Genomic DNA, 19,456 nt, shown 5'->3' with positions numbered 1-19,456 from the left:
CCCCTCCACCAGGAAGCCTACACAACCCACTGAACCAACCTTAGCCACTGGAGACAGACATCAAAAACAGGAGGAACTACAAACCTGCAGCCTGCAAAAGGAGACCCCAAACACAGTAAGATAAGCAAAATGAGAAGACAGAAAAACACACAGCAGATAAAGGAGCAAGATAAAAATGCACCAGACCTAACAAATGAAGAGGAAATAGGCAGTCTACCTGAAAGAGAATTCAGAATAATGATAGTAAGGTTGATCCGAAATCTTGGAGATAGAATGGACAATAGATTGGACAAAATGCAAGAATCAGTTAACAAGGACCTAGAAGAACTAAAGATGAAACAAGCAACGATGAACAACACAATAAATGAAATTAAAAGTACTCTAGATGGGATCAATAGCAGAATAACTGAGGCAGAAGAACGGATAAGTGACCTGGAAGATAAAATAGTGGAAATAACTACTGCAGAGCAGAATAAAGAAAAAAGAATGAAAAGAACTGAGGACAGTCTCAGAGACCTCTGGGACAACATTAAACGCACCAACATTCGAATTATAGGGGTTCCAGAAGAAGAAGAGAAAAAGAAAGGGACTGAGAAAATATTTGAAGAGATTATAGTTGAAAACTTCCCTAATATGGGAAAGGAAATAGTTAATCAAGTCCAGGAAGCACAGAGAGTCCCATACAGGATAAATCCAAGGAGAAATACGCCAAGACACATATTAATCAAACTGTCAAAAATTAAATACAAAGAAAGCATATTAAAAGCAGCAAGGGAAAAACAACAAATAACACATAAGGGAATCCCCATAAGGTTAACAGCTGATCTCTCAGCAGAAACCCTACAAGCCAGAAGGGAGTGGCAGGACATACTGAAAGTGATGAAGGAGAAAAACATGCAGCCAAGACTACTCTACCCAGCAAGGATCTCATTCAGATTTGATGGAGAAATTAAAACCTTTACAGACAAGCAAAAGCTGAGAGAGTTCAGCACCACCAAACCAGCTTTACAACAAATGCTAAAGGATCTTCTCTAGGCAAGAAACACAAGAGAAGGAAAAGACCTATAATAACGAACCCAAAACAATTTAGAAAATGGGAATAGGAACATACATATCTATAATTACCTTAAATGTAAATGGACTAAATGCTCCCACCAAAAGACACAGATTAGCTGAATGGATACAAAAACAAGACCCTTATATATGCTGTCTACAAGAGACCCACTTCAGACCTAGAGACACATACAGACTGAAAGTAAGGGGATGGAAAAAGATATTCCATGCAAATGGAAGCCAAAAGAAAGCTGGAGTAGCAATTCTCATATCAGACAAAATAGACTTTAAAATAAGGACTATTAAAAGAGACAAAGAAGGACACTACATAATGATCAAGGGATCGATCCAAGAAGAAGATATAACAATTGTAAATATTTATGCACCCAACATAGGAGCACCTCAATACATAAGGCAAATACTAACAGCCATAAAAGGGGAAATCGACAGTAACACATTCATAGTAGGGGACTTAAACACCCCACTTTCACCAATGGACAGATCATCCAAAATGAAAATAAATAAGGAAACACAAGCTTTAAATGATACATTAAACAAGATGGACTTAATTGATATTTATAGGACACTCCATCCAAAAACAACAGAATACACATTTTTCTCAAGTGCTCATGGAACATTCTCCAGGATAGATCATATCTTAGGTCACAAATCAAGCCTTGGTAAATTTAAGAAAATTGAAATTGTATCAAGTATCTTTTCTGACCACAACGCCATGAGACTAGATATCAATTACAGGAAAAGATCTGTAAAAAATACAAACACATGGAGGCTAAACAATACACTACTTAATAATGAAGAGATCACTGAAGAAATCAAAGAGGAAATCAAAAAATACCTAGAAACAAATGACAATGGAGACACAACGACCCAAAACCTATGGGATGCAGCAAAAGCAGTTCTAAGGGGGAAGTTTATAGCAATACAAGCCCACCTTAAGAAGCAGGAAACATCTCGAATAAACAACCTAACCTTGCACCTCAAGCAATTAGAGAAAGAAGAACAAAAAAACCCCAAAGCTAGCAGAAGGAAAGAAATCATAAAAATCAGATCAGAAATAAATGAAAAAGAAATGAAGGAAACAATAGCAAAGATCAATAAAACTAAAAGCTGGTTCTTTGAGAAGATAAACAAAATAGATAAACCACTAGCCAGACTCATCAAGAAAAAAAGGGAGAAGACTCAAATCAATAGAATTAGAAATGAAAAAGGAGAGGTAACAACTGACACTGCAGAGATAAAAGAGATCATGAGAGATTACTACAAGCACCTCTATGCCAATAAAATGGACAATCTGGAAGAAATGGACAAATTCTTAGAAATGCACAACCTGCCAAGACTGAATCAGGAAGAGATAGAAAATATGAACAGACCAATCACAAGCACTGAAATTGAAACTGTGATTAAAAATCTTCCAACAAAGAAAAGCCCAGGACCAGATGGCTTCACAGGCGAATTCTATCAAACATTTAGAGAAGAGCTAACACCTATCCTTCTCAAACTCTTCCAAAATATAGCAGAGGGAGGACCACTCCCTAACTCCTTCTACGAGGCCACCATCACCTTGATACCAAAACCAGACAAGGATGTCACAAAGAAAGAAAACTACAGGCCAATATCACTGATGAACATAGATGCAAAAATCCTCAACAAAATACTAGCAAACAGAATCCAACAGCACATTAAAAGGATCATACACCATGATCAAGTGGGGTTTATTCCAGGAATGCAAGGATTCTTCAATATACGCAAATCTATCAATGTGATAAACCATATTAACAAATTGAAGGAGAAAAACCATATGATCATCTCAATAGATGCAGAGAAAGCTTTTGACAAAATTCAACACCCATTTATGATAAAAACCCTGCAGAAAGTAGGCATAGAGGGAACTTTCCTCAACATAATAAAGGCCATATATGACAAGCCCACAGCAAACATCATCCTCAATGGTGAAAAACTGAAAGCATTTCCACTAAGATCAGGAAGAAGACACGGTTGCCCACTCTCACCACTATTATTCAACATTGTTTTGGAAGTTTTAGCCACAGCAATCAGAGAAGAAAAGGAAATAAAAGGAATCCAAATTGGAAAAGAAGAAGTAAAGCTGTCACTGTTTGCAGATGACATGATCCTATACATAGAGAACCCTAAAGGTGCTACCAGAAAACTACTAGAGCTAATCAATGAATTTGGTAAAGTGGCAGGATACAAAATTAATGCACAGAAATCTCTGGCATTCCTATATACTAATGATGAAAAATCTGAAAGTGAAATCAAGAAAACACTCCCATTTACCATTGCAACAAAAAGAATAAAATATCTAGGAATAAACCTACCTAAGGAGACAAAAGACCTGTATGCAGAAAATTATAAGACACTGATGAAAGAAATTAAAGATGATATAAATAGATGGAGAGATATACCATGTTCTTGGATTGGAAGAATCAACATTGTGAAAATGACTCTACTACCCAAAGCAATCTACAGATTCAATGCAATCCCTATCAAACTACCACTGGCATTTTTCACAGAACTAGAACAAAAAATTTCACAATTTGTATGGAAACACAAAAGACCCCGAATAGCCAAAGCAATCTTGAGAACGAAAGAAGGAACTGGAGGAATCAGGCTCCCTGACTTCAGACTATACTACAAAGCTACAGTCATCAAGACGGTATGGTACTGGCACAAAAACAGAAAGATAGATCAATGGAACAGGATAGAAAGCCCAGAGATAAACCCATGCACATATGGACACCTTATCTTTGATAAAGGTGGCAGTAATGTACAATGGAGAAAGGACAGCCTCTTCAATAAGTGGTGCTGGGAAAACTGGACAGGTACATGTAAAAGTATGAGATTAGATCACTCCCTAACACCATACACAAAAATAAGCTCAAAATGGATTAAAGACCTAAATGTAAGGCCAGAAACTATCAAACTCTTAGAGGAAAACATAGGCAGAACACTCTATGACATAAATCAAAGCAAGATCCTTTCTGACCCACCTCCTAGAGTAATGGAAATAAAAACAAAAATAAACAAATGGGACCTAATGAAACTTCAAAGCTTTTGCACAGCAAAGGAAACCATAAACAAGACCAAAAGACAACCCTCAGAATGGGAGAAAATATTTGCAAATGAAGCAACCGACAAAGGATTAATCTCCAAAATTTACAAGCAGCTCATGCAGCTCAATAACAAGAAAACAAACAACCCAATCCAAAAATGGGCAGAAGACCTAAATAGACATTTCTCCAAAGAAGATATACAGACTGCCAACAAACACATGAAAGAATGCTCAACATCATTAATCATTAGAGAAATGCAAATCAAAACTACAATGAGATATCATCTCACACCAGTCAGAATGGCCATCATCAAAAAATCTAGAAACAATAAATGCTGGAGAGGGTGTGGAGAAAAGGGAACACTCTTGCACTGCTGGTGGGAATGTGAATTGGTTCAGCCACTATGGAGAACAGTATGGAGGTTCCTTAAAAAACTACAAATAGAACTACCATATGACCCAGCAATCCCACTACTGGGCATATACCCTGAGGAAACCAAAATTCAAAAAGAGTCATGTACCAAAATGTTCATTGCAGCTCTATTTACAATAGCCCGGAGATGGAAACAACCTAAGTGCCCATCATCGGATGAATGGATAAAGAAGATGTGGCACATATATACAATGGAATATTACTCAGCCATAAAAAGAAACGAAATTGAGCTATTTGTAATGAGGTGGATAGACCTAGAGTCTGTCATACAGAGTGAAGTAAGTCAGAAAGAAAAAGACAAATACCGTATGCTAACACATATATATGGAATTTAAGAAAAAAATGTCATGAAGAACCTAGGGGTAAAGCAGGAATAAAGACGCAGACCTCTTAGAGAACGGACTTGAGGTTATGGGGAGGGGGAAGGGTGAGCTGTGACAGGGCGAGAGAGAGTCATGGGCATATACACACTAACAAATGCAGTAAGGTAGATAGCTAGTGGGAAGTAGACGCATGGCACAGGGATATTGGCTCGGTGCTTTGTGACAGCCTGGAGGGGTGGGATGGGGAGGGTGGGAGGGAGGGAGACGCAACAGGGAAGACATATGGGAACATATGTTTATGTATGACTGATTCACTTTGTTATAAAGCAGAAACTAACACACCATTGTAAAGCAATTATACCCCAATAAAGATGTTAAAAAAAAAAAAAAAAAGATCGGTTGACTCTATTTATGTGGGTCTACTTCTGGGCTCTCTATTCTGTTTCATTGGTCTATTTGTCAATTCTTTGCTAATACCACACTGTCTCAAAAAGTCCCAAAGTTAGGTAGTGTCAGTCTTGCACTTTGTTGTTCTTCTTCAATATGTGTTGACGATTATGTTGGTCTTTTGCCTCTCCATATAAACTTTAGAATCAATTTGTCAATATCTACAAAATAACTCACTGAGATTTTGACTGAGATTGCATTAAATCTATAGATCAAGTTGGGAAGAAGTAACATCTTGACAATACTGAGTTCTTCCTATCCAATGTAATACCTCTCCATTTATTTAGGTTTTTTTAATTTTATCCATCTGAGTTTCGTAGTTTTTCTCATATAGATGTAGTACGTATTTTGCTTGATTTATACCTAAGTATCTAGTTTTAGAGGGTGATAATGTAAATGGCATTGTGTTTTTAATTTCAAATTCCACTTGTATTGCTGGTACATAGAAAAGTGATTGACTTTTGTATATTAACTAGATATCCTACAACCGTGTTATAATCACTTATTAGCTCTAGATTTTCTTGTTCATTTTTTCAGATTTTCTGAATAGATGATCATGTCACCTGTAACCAAAGATAGTTTTATTTCTTATTTCCCAGTATGTATACCTTTTATTCCTTCTCTTGTTTTATTGCATTAGCTAGTACTTCTAGTATGATGTTGCAAAGGAGTCGTAAGAGGGGATATCTTTGCCTTTTTCCTAATCTTAGTTGGGAAGCATATTCAATTCTTAAGGATAGTTCAAGGCCCTGATCACTTCTCACTTCCTCCAGAATTTTTCTCAGGAGGCTATATTGATCTCTCCCCTCACCAAATTTGAGAGAATTTAGCATTCATTTAATCTTGAACTGTTTTCTGATGCTGAGTTTTTCCCTCAGCTAGAAATGACATTGCTCAGGGGCAATAGCTCTGCCTTTTAATTATGAAGCCTCGCTGTGCTCCTTAAGAGCTGAGAAAACAGTAGATAATCAAAAAACTCATGCTACTAGATTGATATTATCTGATATTGACATATATATACATACATACATGGGACAACAGATCACGTGATAGAAAACACATTGGTGCTCCTTCTGAAGCCATCATTGACTTACTGAAGACAACTATTTCTAGAATCAAAGTTGTAACACAGATGAAATGGAGGTAATGTTTTGGAAATTATTATTTTTTCTTTTTCCATTTCCTTGTTCATGATCTGCTCTCTAATCAGGCCAAGACTAGTGGGGTGTGGTTTGGGATGGGACTCCTTCAATTTGGATTGCACCAGATGGAATGCTAGAGAAAGATGGTTTAACAGAGATATGATTTTTCTCAATTGCTTTGGCATAGCAAGAATCAAGCCCAGATGTGTCAGATCACAGAATTTCCATGTGGTATAAAGAAGACTGCCCTGGGAATTCCCTGGCAGTCCAGTGGTTAGGATTTGGCTCCTTCACTGCTGGGGCCCGGGTTCAATCCCTGGTTGGGGAACTAAGATCCCACAAGCTGCAAGACACAGCCAAAAAAAGAAAAGAATAATCCATTAAAAAAGAAAGAAGAGTGCCCTATGCCCATGGTAGCTGGTCCATAATCCTTGCTGCCCTATTGTAAAAGGCTTCTACAATTCTGAGAAGTGAAAGCCCTACAGTCTATCACTTTTAGCCAAGGATTATTTGCAGAAGAGGACAAAGAGCAGTAACTTATGTCAGGCCCCAACTCTTTATTATACACCATTTCCTACCACCCCAAGCAGATGGTGGTGTGCTTCAGAAATATCTGAGTAGCATACATCCCCACACAAACAAGGGAGAGGAGCCACATGCATCTGTGTTCAGAGGTAATATTAAAAATATTTAATAACCAGATTCATCTAGACCAGTCAGAATCTAGACATAAAGTTGAGCTTTGTTCTGGAGTTATCCTGTGGGTATTACCATCCTTAATGAGGCAAGGGGCATCCTGGTAAAGGGCTGGGGTCATGGGGGATAATACTCCAATGACTGGAAACAGTGGCTATTAACCAACAAGCATGAGAATATTGCAACATTTTAACAATGGGTGCAGATACACTGGTGAATACCAGCTGCACATCAGCTTTGGCTATGCCCAACATGGCCTCCATGGAGAGATGGCACGACAGAGTGGGTGGAAATGAACTTGAGGCAATGCTACTGGCTTCCATGGCCTTTGTGTGGTATGCAGGGCTCCCGAAGCTCCTCCAAATCTCAGTGAAGGAACAGGGCCAGGCACAAGCCTATGGTTGACATGAGAGGCAGTCTCAAGGATAGCTTTCAAGACTTGAGGAAAGAGGCTGGAGTAAAATACTGCAGAGAAGCCTCTTCCTGAAAAGACCAGCAGCTGATGGGACCAGCTAATGCTCACTGGTCACGAGTCCAGGTAGCAGAAGAGGCTGTCACGCCAAGGCAGGGACCAGCGAGGAACAAGAAGATGCATCGTATCTCCTTCACCCGGAGGTCCCATAACCCACATTTGTCTCCATCCTGAGGAAGATGGGGGTGGGAGGTGGAAAGAAAGAGCAGGTGGCAGCCAAACCTGAAAGACTGAGGGTTTAAAGGTATCAGTTTAACATTACAATAATGTGACTGAATTCTGATAGACAATGTTTAAATTATTTAAGCAGACTAAATTTAATAGACTGAATTAAAATAGAGTTTTAAAAAAATTCTAGTCAGTGGGGCTTTGTGAAGAAGTCGAGGTTATGTGTGTGTGTGTGTGTGTGTGTGTGTGTGTGGTTATTTCCAAAGTTCAAGCCTGAGTAAGTTTGCAACCCTATGACACAGATAGTAAAGGAGGAACAATTTTGCCAATATATTTTGTTTACCTGTAAAATGAAGAAACCTGAATGATTCAGGAGGTGACTGTATCAGCATTTTGGTATTGGCAGTTTTAATTTCAACTGGCTTTAATTTTAAAGCCTCTAGTGTGGCTCTCTTTTTCCAGACATTAAAAAAAAGATACCAAACCTGACAGACTAATAATTATCTCCCTGACAAAATATAAGATGAGAAATTGAAACTCAACACTTGGAAGCCAGGCCTGTTCTTCTGTTGTAGGAGTATAAGTGCTTCTGCATGATTTTTTTACTCATTCAAGTACATAAAAGAGACAATTTTCTAAAAGAACATAATTGCACACAACATTTGTCCAAATATATCTGCAAGTAAATAATAAGAACTCAGGTAATGAGTATAATAAAGCATTGTAGGCAGTTATTAAAAGCAAATCTCACACACACACACACACACACACACACACACACACACACAAAAGCAAATCACATAGACTTTAAGCTGAGCCTTATTTTAGATAGGATTGTACAACGTGGGTACTTAGGAAACCACCTTTGTCTCACTAATGCAGTTAGGCTAAGAGAACTGAAGCAAGCACGTTGCCCACCCCCTAAGAGGAGATGTAGCTGGTCCACAGGGGCCAGACAAGGAACTAGAGCTCAGAGGTCAGACAAAGCTGCTACTTAAACCTGAGATCTTACCCATCTCAATGCATCCTGGCTAGGAGTAAGGGGCCCCACAAAAATTTGCAAGAGGAGGAGCAAAAGAGAATCTACCGACAAGATAGCTACAGGTTTAAAATAAAATATAAAACCCTCGTTTTGTAAATTGCGTATGCTCTAAAGAATTCTTGCATCTGCTCCAGATTTTTGCTAAGGCAGAAAGATGGCTGCTTTTGTGCCTGGTCCCTGGGTTCTTCCTATAAGGCAATGGTACTCAAGTGTGTATCATCAGCTGGGAATTGCTCAGAGATACATCCAGCCTGACTGAATCAGAATCTCTGAGAGAACGGCCCAGGAATCTGTTTTTTGCCAAGGTCTCCAGGGGTTGTGATGCTCACTAAAATCTGAGAACTTGTTTTAAGAAGAGCAATGACCCAGGGACAAAGGAACCGAGGTAATAGAAGGGGTCAGAATGATGATGGTGCCTCCAGCTGAAGACCCACTTCTTCAGCAGCCAAACCCGAGAGGAGAGGGAAGGCATCATAGCGGCTGAGCTGGAATGGCTTAGAGGCCTCAGCCAGCCCCTCTGCCACTTGGCACAGCACGGAGAGCGGTAGGAACTTGCCCAAGACTATGTGACAGTTTTAGCAGTGAACTCAACCCTGGGGTCTCCTGACTTTTCATGCTGTGTTCCCTGCATTAGAAAATAACTTCTGTGGAGGGAGTGTTTGGGTGTATCTCAGAGACTACTGGAAAGGAATGAATTTAAGCAAGCTATTTAATATGCCCAAGTCTCTATTTAAGAAGAGCTTCTGGGAGATAATCTTCAGGTCTTCCTCTAATTGTAAAATTCTAGCAATTTGAGAGACAACAAAATTCAAATGGCTAAAGGAGCCAGGAAAATATTGGGTTGGCCAAAATTCTGCTCAGGTTTTCCCGTAACATCTAATGGAAAAAAACGAATGAACTTTTTGGCCAACCCAATAATACCAATGAATTAAATGAGCCAGTGGAGACAATGGAAAACTAGGGACACACGCCCCTGATAAGGAGACACTAATTTCCAGCTGATTGTCAGGGGCCCAGTAGAGAAGGTGTGGAACACTCATAGGCTCTGGTTGCCCGTCTATGGCCCCTTATTTGTCCTTTAACCCTCCCTTCAAATTCTGTGGGAGAAAGGGCACAAACATATTTCTTATTTCTGGGTGCTATGTTAGTTTGGGCCCCCCTCTCCCAGAAGAAAATGCTGAGACAAGGATTCAGTGTAAGTCATTTATTGGGGAGATACAGGAAACACTAGCAGTGAAATGGGGAAGTATAACAGGGAAGGGAAGGCAGTCAGTCAAGGGTTAATCAGCAAGGAAGTTACCACCATGGGAACTAGAGCTTAATCCTGCTGAGGACATCTGGGAGACTGTGTAGAATATGTGCCTCAGAGCTATTCCATCCAAGGGCGAGAAAGCTGGGGTATTTATATACCAACTCCCATCACTTTTTCAGGGCTGCTCCTGGGAAGCATGAATGTTAATTTCCTGGAATTTCTAGGCTGCTTTGTTCTGCAAAAGCAGACTACAGTAGCCAGAGAAGTCCCCAGGCAAAGAGATGCAGGTGGTGGCATTTGGAGGTGGAGTTAGCGAGCACTGAAATGGGAAGATAAGGGTGGGGCACCAGTAACATTTGCACCCTCATCACACCACCTCCATTACTGCCATGTGTGACGTCAGGCACAGTGTTGCCAGACACTTTGATTTTTTTCAAGGGAGACAGGAATCTGAAATTTTATGTGAAATCTCCTAATTCTTAAAGTGTGGCAACCAATTTATAGTAAAAAGAAAAAGCATAAAGATTACTTGTAAATGCCTCTTTTTAATAGATGCATTGGGCTTAAGAGGTCATGGGTTTGAATTCTATTTCAGCCAATGAATTTGATAAAAGTTAGTCACTCACTGCCTAGTGGCCCCTAAGTATCATCTCCTAAATGCAAGCCCCAGGCCAACGAAAAATCGTGGAGGAATTTACTCAACGCTTAATTGCAAGGGCAGGGGGATTGCCTTCATTCTGAGCATCTACCGTGTACCTGGTTTACCTCTTATGGTTTTATACTAATTACTTCATGTAATTCTTGAAACCACTCTATGACATGTTATTTATTTTCCCTTTCAAACCCCAAACACCACTCCTTAAACACCTCTGCTTAATACAAATTAGTGACTCACTAGATATTATTTCTATCATGGACAAAGAGTGAACGATTTCTTTTCAGTTGATAACAAAAAAATTTCCCTTGTAGTCTTTGAAGAGGCCAGAAAGGACTTATCCTTTTAAACCTGAGCAATTCACTGTTTTAAAAAACATATACTTTATTTTGAAATACTATATATAGGCTCATAGGAGGTTACAAAGAAATGTGCACCCAGTCCCCCCGATACGTTAGCATCTTATGCACTGTAGCTCAATATCAACACCAAGAAACTGATGTTGGTACAGTCCATAGAGCTCACGCAGATTTCATCAGTTATGCATGAACTCATTTGTGTATGTAGCGTGTATGTGTGTATATGTGTGTGTACTCTACAATTTTATCACATTGTAGTCTTGCACAACCACTGTCACAAATAAAGATACGCGACTGTACCATCACCGTAAGGTGATGGTGCTGTCCCTTTATAGCCACACAATTCCAATCCCTAAACCCCGGCAACCACTAATATGCTGTACATCTCTATAATTACGTTATTTCATAAATGTTACATAAATGGAATTATGCAGTGTGTATCCTTTCGAGGTTGACTTTTTTTTTCACTCAGCATAATTTCCTTGAGGTTCATCCAAGCTCTTGCATGTGTCACTCATTCATTTTTTTTTTTTTTTTGTCTGGGTAGTATTCCCTGGTATATATACACCATAGTTTATTTAATCATTTACCCTCTGGAGGACATTTAGGTATTTTCTAGTTTGGGGCTATGATGAATAAAACTGCCATAAACATTTGTGTGCAAGTTTATGTGTGGAAATAAGTTTCCATTGCTCTGGAAAATATGCCTAAGAGTGAGAATGCTTGTCACGTGGTAAGTCCATTTTCAGTTTTGAAAGGAACTGCCTAACCATTTTTCAAGAGTGGCTCTACATTTTACATTCACACCAGCATTGTGTGAATTAGTGGTGTTATTACTATTTTTCATTTTAGCCATTCTTATAGGTGTGTAACGATATCTCATAGTTTCAATTTGCATTTCTCTAAGGGCTGATGACGTTGAACATCTCCCAACAGCACACCTTGTGTGACAGACAATATTTCCAAAAATGCCAACAACAATACTGTCCAGCCCCTGAGATCTTCTTGACATATGATTCAATTCTCCTCCCACTCAGGAGAGTTTCGTGTTCCTTCCCACTGGATCTGGAAGGGCTGTGATCATGGTAAAAGTGACACTATGTGACTTTGAGGTCATAAAAATGCCATACTTCTACCCTGTTTTCTTGAGACACTCACTCATGGAATCCAGCCTCCATGCTGTAAGGAAGGCCACATGGTAGGTGTTCTGGTGGAAAGTTCCAGCTCAGCATCCAGCCGACAGTCAGCACTACATTCCTGACATATGCCTGAGGAAGATTTCTAGATGCACCATCTAGCAAGTCAGAGCAGTACTGGCTGGCTGAGCCCAGCCAACTCTCAGTCATGTGAGAATGCGAAAATAACTTTTGACTTAAGACCTAAGGGGATTTGTTATGATAATAAATGAATATGTCTTCTGCACTATAGAATGCTATAAAAGCTCCAATAGATTAGTATAAATTGTACTCTCAGCCTTTTCTTGGAGTAGTCACACTCCATCTCTGTTCTCTTTTTTAAGGAAAAAAGTTTCCTTTCTCTATAGAAACTGGAGTCAATATGGCACCTTGTTCTTAAACCTGGATGAGCTCACCCTGGCCAACGTGGCTGAGAGTCAGGCTCCTCTCCACATGCTGTGCTCCTTCTTCCTGGAACACTCTCATCCCTGAAGGCCACAGGCCCCGCCCCTCACGTGTCTCTGCTGTCACCACCCCACTGCGGAGGGGCCTTCTCTGACCAGCCTCTACAGACCCTGTACTCTCCACCCTCCACCTTCTTTAGTCTACTTAAGTTAATTAATCATAGAAAACTTAGAATGTATCACCCTGCAATCTGGTGGTGATTTAATTTGTATGTTTATCAATTTGTTGATTATCACACTCCCATTCTCCAAATAAACTGAATGAAATTAGTGATTTTGCTTTATTCATCCTTAGGACCTAGCACTGACCTGGCACAGAATGACGTTAAGCTCATATTTATTGAATGAGTGAGTGAACAAACCATTCAGACTGAAAGCACTGAGGATGTGCCAGTCCCTGTGAGCTCTGCTGGGTGCGTGGAAACTAAAGAAATGTTTGAAACGGAGATTCTGCCCTCAGGAGTGACACTGAATGATCTAGCCTTTCATATATTGTGGGGAGGGGAGATCTTTAAGTAAGCTAATTAAATAATAAACTGTCTTTGTCTCACATCTGATTTTGACATCTGACAGGTACTCAACAACAAGGGTGAGCCTACACCCTCAATCTCTAAAAACAAGGAAAGAAAGCCTGGCAGGAACTGTCCTGATTTTTTTTTCCTGTAAGCTCCAGTCCCCAGAGCCAACGTGTGGACCAGTTCAATGCACAGCAATGCTCAGTTCTGAGGCCATGGGACCTTGCCCTGGTGCTTTTCTGAGTCAGGCCAGGAGAGAGTTCTAGCCCTTTTCCTATAGCTCCCCTGCTCTATGGGAGATGCTGCAAAATGGCCACATGGTCTTCCCCTCTCTGTATCCACATGCCTTTGGGTGCAACTTTGCATCTTCTCCCATCAAGAGGCAGTGGTGTTTATGGTGTTATTTCCCCACCCCTTGCATCTAGGCCCAGTTACCTCCACTACCACTGCTGAGATCCGGCCAACCACCAGGCTAATTAGTGAGGCTGTCAACCCCAAACTGACCACAAATGCAAGAGTGAGCTCAGCTGATGTCACGTGGAGCAGAGGTAAGCTGTCCCAGCTGAGGTCAGTGCAAAAGTCGACTCACAGAATTGTGAGCAAATAAATGGTTCTGGGTTTAAGCCACTAAGTATTGAGTGGTTTGTTGTGTAGCAAAAACTGACTGATACATACTCCTGTACGCTCTTAAAAAAAGTTCAGCCAGAGTAATGCAGAAAGCAGGACTTAAAACTGCCCATTAATCATAATACTAAGTTGGTAAATTATGTGTGTGTGTATGTTCATATATATATATATATATTTAGGAAATGGGATTATGGGTGATTTTTTTTTAAGGGCTTCAAATGCTTGGCTTATTTATTTATTTATTTATTTATGGCCGTGTTGGGTCTTTGTTTCTGTGCGAGGGCTTTCTCTAGTTGTGGCGAGCGGGGGCCACTCCTCATCGCGGTGCACGGGCCTCTCACTCTCGCGGCCTCTCTTGTTGTTGCGGAGCACAGGCTCCAGACACGCATGCTTAGTAGTTGTGGCTCATGGGCCTAGTTGCTCCGCACCATGTGGGATCCTCCCAGACCAGGGCTCGAACCTGTGTCCCCTGAATTAGCAGGCAGACTCTCAACCACTGCGCCACCAGGGAAGCCCCATAGGTGATTTTTATTTTATTCTTTATACTTTTCTGAATTTGCTGAAGTTTCCACAATAAAATTGACAACCTTTTTAAAATAAAAGAAGAAAAGCCAAAGTTCTTGGGTAGTTTCTTCTGGTTGCCCTCTGATCATTCCTGGGCAAATTCTGATGTGACGTGAATGTTTTCCACGTGACTGAGCATGCTAGGTGGTAAAAGACAGGTGCATTAAAGGGACAGCTGGCTCCACTCATCACAAGGCTATTACATCTGCTGGGAGTTTCAGGAAGATTAAAAGCGTCTAAATAGGCGGGAAAAAATCTATGCTTCAAAACTCTTCCATCTAACTAAGCCTTCCTGGCAATGTCAACTCATGCATTCCTTGGCTGTTGTATTCTATCTGGTGTGGCTGATGAGTTTCAAGTGAATCCCCTGAGCAGGCTGCAATGATGGGAAATGCAGATATCTGGGCCTGGGGATACACTAGTGTGATGGATATCTTCTGTTTGTCCTTTCAGATCTGGGAGCCCTGAGCCCTGGGAGGCCAACCTGTATTGACCATTGATGGCTTCTGATTGGACTCAGTCAATGGGGAGCACCAGTAGGAGACTGGAAGGAAGGAGCAGAGTGAGGTTCGGGTACTTAATTGGCCCAGTTCCCATCCAGCAGGTTCACTATGGTCTGGTTTCCACTAAAGATCAGAGCTCCTGCCAGGTAGCCCTCTTCACACAACAATCTCTATTTCAAGATTCCAGTAACTAGTTCTGCACCTCACCTCTTCAGTCATGGGGTAATAAGAGGAGTGGTGTTCCATTCTAGACACCTATGCTGGTCCTCATGACAGTTCCTTTTGGCTTTTCTACATCTCATCTGCCCACACCTTTATTAAACTCTCCTCAAAGCACTGGAATTTGTCATCTGTTTCCTGCAGGGACTCTGAGAGATACTGCAGACATGCGTAGTCACACGAACAGAGTGGACACAGTCCTAGAAAAGTCATTTTCTCTCCACCAATGAAAATAAGAATGTGGCAGAAAAATAAAAGAAATTTCTATAGTTTCTATTACTTCCTGCACTTACTGTTAAGGCAGAAAATTATCTGTCAAATTCAGCTCACAGATAGTTCTAAATGACAGGATGACACAGAGGATGGTAATTTCTTCTTCAAAAGCCTCCTGGGAAGGGGAGTGGGTGACTTGCGACTAAGGAAAATTAGAATTCCGAGAAAGTGTTCTTAGGAATATAATATCTGTGACAGGTGAAATGACAAGGTAAACCAGGGAGGGACCCAACATGAAAATCTTACCCGGCCATCACTTGTCAGCAGGATGGAGTCACTCTTTATGTCCCTGTGAATCACTCCTTGGTTGTGCAGGTAGGAAAGAGCCCTTAGAACCGACAGACAGACGGTAGCTATTTGTTCTTCATTCATTCTAGAAAGGAAATCACATTGAAGGAGAAAGGTCAGGCTTAAGACCATCTTTGAAATGATCAAGAGAGGTGGCTCCCTTGTGTTCTAGAGAACCAGTCCATGCTCTCCAGCCCACGTCTCAAAAATCTATGGGAAAGGAAAAGGAAGTCTTTGGGACCTGATTCCCAGAACCTAAGGCCTGGCATTGAGGATGATAGCGGCTCAGTATAAGCTAAAGTAAAGAGACCCCCATTGGCTGGCTTTTGGGTCATCAGTGCAAATGCACTTCCTTGGACTCTTATAGGTAATTCCCCAGGTACTGACAAACCTCCAGGGTCCTACAGAGAGTGCACACTGAATGACGCCAAAGTTCCAGGAGGGGCTGCTAGATGACCTTGAGGAAGTCCTTTAACTTCCTCGGGTTTCTTTTTCCTCATCTTGGAAGTGGGCAAGGCCATGGTTCTCTTCAAGGTTGGACTCAGGCAAAGTGGTCTTTAGATCTTTAAGATCCCCCTCTGGGACTTGCCCTGCCTCTCACCAGCCCTTCCTCTCCCTCCTCCAGGAGCTGGAAGCTTCTGTTACTCCAGGTCCCTCTGCCAAGAAGGAAATTGGGCCTAGTTAGTTACTAATAACCAACTGTGAATGCGTGATACCCTCATAAATAGACCATGGGAATGAGAAAGGCAAGCACAACACTAGATATGCTCCCCCATTTCATGGCTGCACCCTCCGAAGAAGGTATTTCTTGTTTCAGAGGAGACTGAGGTCAGGTTACCTGCCCAAGGTTATATAGCTCAGAAGGTAACCAGGTCATGATTCAAACCCCACCTTCTATGAGTTCAAAACCCATGCTTTTCCACTTTCCCCACTGTATCACGCAGCAATTGTAACTCAAAAGAATGGATTTTCAGCCACTGAAGAACCCAGGTGGGAAGAATGATGTGGAGAATGGAGTCCCTCAGTGCCCTCAAAATGACCCATTTAGGCATCTGCCTAACTCATCTAGGCATAAAACTTCCTCCCTCTCACGGAGATATTGAGAGGCCCAAATTAGCAAAGGTAGAGGTAGCAAATGTGAAAGACCTCCTAAAACAAACTATCAGGCAAACAGAGGAGGCTATCAGGAGACACACTTCGTAACTGAGCAGAGTCCAAATTTAAGAATTGACTTGGGAAATAATCCCAGGTAACTTTTAGCTCAGCAGGACAAGTAAATAGATGGCCTTGAATCTGCGTTTCAGTCTTGTTGATGCCAACAAACCCCAGCTGAGTAAAACTAGGGTTCAAAATAAAATCCAAGGAGATAACCAATCAGGAGAATGTCAAAGGTACAAAGTGGATGAGTATGAAGAAACATGCCCTTCTCTTTGAAGAGGATTCCTACCACCGCAATGAATTGGCCTCATAGGAAGGCAGGTGTCTGAAACAGAGTGGAAACCTACAACTTCTGTGTTCTTGGTTTTGTGGTAAGTGGGCTGGTCATTATGCTGGATTGTTTTCAGATGACAATTTTCACATCTGCCCAAAGCACACTCCTGAGAAGTTTAGAGCATCAGCCACAGGGACAAGTCCAACTACATCTTAAAATTAATTCAGGACCAAGAATTATCATCTTTAATAAAATAAAATCTATTTTTCTTGGATTCAATGAGATTTGAGTTATTTGGAGCAGGCATAAAGATTTTTCACAGGTCAAAGGTAACAAAAATTAATTGACTCTGAGCCCCCAATCACAAACTGAAAAATCCCCTGGAGTTTATAACAAATGCTACTGACTCTTAATTCAATGACTTTGAAATGGACATGGCCCACTGTAGAAAGCCTGGTGCTTTCCTACTTCAACAGGGAGGAAGTCAGGTGGGGATAAAAACACCTCAGTTTTGGAGTCAACTCCAAATTCAAATCCTGGCTCTGCCAATTATTAAATACGTGATCTTGAGAAAGATACTTTTTGCCTCTATGAGTCATAGCCTCATCCTCTAACAGACAGGCACATCAACACCTACCTTATAGAGATGTGTGAAGGTTACATGAGTTAATCAAGAACCTGACAGAGCTTGGTACTTTCCTTTCCCTTCTAGAACTGTTTCCTTGAAATAAGTAGGATATGATTTAACAAGATGCTAGATAGGGCTAAAACTTTAGTATGTATAAGAAACTCCTGAGGGGACTTCCCTGGTAGTGCAGTGGTTAAGAATCCACCTGCCAATGCAGGGGACATACGTTCGCTCCCTGGTCTGGGAAGATCCCACATGCCATGGAGCAACTAAGCCCATGCACCACAACTACTGAGCCTGTGCTCTAGAGCCCATGTGCCACAACTACTGAAGCTACCCGCCACAACTACTGAAGCCCGTGTGCCTAGAGCCCATGCTCTGCAACAAGGGAAGGCACCACAATGAGAAGCACGGGCACCGCAATGAAGAGTAGCTCCCGCTCGCCACAACTAGAGAAAGCCCGTGCACAGCAACAAAAACTCAACACAGCAAAAAATAAATAAATAAAATAAACAAATTAAAAAAAAAAGAAACTCCTGAGCATCTGGCTAGATCATGGATTCTTTTAGTCCATCTGGGTAGAGCCTGAGATGCTGTATTTCTAACAAGCTCTTAGGGGATGTTGATGCTGCTGGTCCCCAGACCACACTTTGAGAGGCAAGCAGTTAAATGTTTTATCAACCAATCAATCAATCATTCAATGAAGTACTTATTGAATATCTACTATAGGAAACTCTCTGAACTACCAGCTTAAGGATTTCAAATTCTAAATATCCATGGTATTCCTTGACACACTATTGCTTCTTGCTCTCTGGAGCTACTCTGCCTTCAAGGGGAAATCCATCGACAAAACTAGATGGAGAGAATTAGAAAACACAATGGATTCTAGAGAGGCTGGCTCTTCAGTGAATCCCACGGATACAAAATAAGAACTTGACAAAGTGAGAGCTGTAGTTTTCTGATGCTCTCTGAGGCAAGAAAAAAGCCCCTCCCTTGGACATATTTTTATTAATTGTTTTATATGTAAGTCACATTTGTCTTATTCGTAGGTCTCTTCAGTATACTTGTTGCTACAATTTAAGATGATTAGATAGATAGATAGATAGACAGATAGATAGATAGATATGGTGGTTGTATGGCTATACCAATAGGAATCTGCCAGCTGAAATGTTGGTGATAAACATTTGGTGTCTTCCCTTATGTCCTTTCGTTTTTAGATGGTCTACTGCAGACTCAGAGCTATAGGGAGTCATGATTGAAACACTGCCTCATTTTAGTGGAGAAAAAGCAGCACCTTTGATCTCTTACGGGTTTCTGAACACTTTCTTGCTACCTTGCTTTCCACCTATTGTCGCTCAACTGGATTCACTTATGATTTGGATGCCATTTCAGTGACATCAGCTAATACCCAATGTAGCTCCTTCATGACAATCTTCTCAAATCTTTGGTATTTTATTTACCAGCAGAGCAAACTTAAAGTTTCCCAAATGTAACATGATTTTTTTACACGTCTGTTCCTTTGAACCTTGCTTTTCCAGCGCGGTCCATGAACTAACAGCATTAACATCGCCTGGGGGTTCCTTAGAATGCAGAGTATTATGCCTCCCCCCCATTGAATCAGGATCTGCATTTTAA

At 40.9% G+C, this 19,456-nt stretch overlaps 1 protein-coding gene across 1 annotated transcript in view; it reads right to left on the bottom strand.

Annotated features, from left to right (window-relative positions):
- The window catches only part of PAK5 (p21 (RAC1) activated kinase 5), a 116,180-nt gene that overhangs the window by 23,504 nt on the left and 73,220 nt on the right, over positions 1-19,456 (bottom strand). The window contains exon 5 of the mRNA XM_027118343.1: positions 15,720-15,846. Coding sequence (XP_026974144.1) covers positions 15,720-15,846 — 127 coding nt within the window. The remainder of the gene's footprint in view (positions 1-15,719; positions 15,847-19,456) is intronic.

The sequence above is a fragment of the Aethalodelphis obliquidens genome, unplaced genomic scaffold (genome assembly GCF_003676395.1).
Source record: "Aethalodelphis obliquidens isolate GAN/ISIS:26980383/991018 unplaced genomic scaffold, ASM367639v1 scaffold18, whole genome shotgun sequence".
In the NCBI taxonomy this organism is placed as follows: Eukaryota; Metazoa; Chordata; class Mammalia; order Artiodactyla; family Delphinidae; genus Aethalodelphis; species Aethalodelphis obliquidens.
Note: the sequence above shows the minus strand (reverse complement) of the source record. Positions and strands in the feature narration are given on the sequence as shown.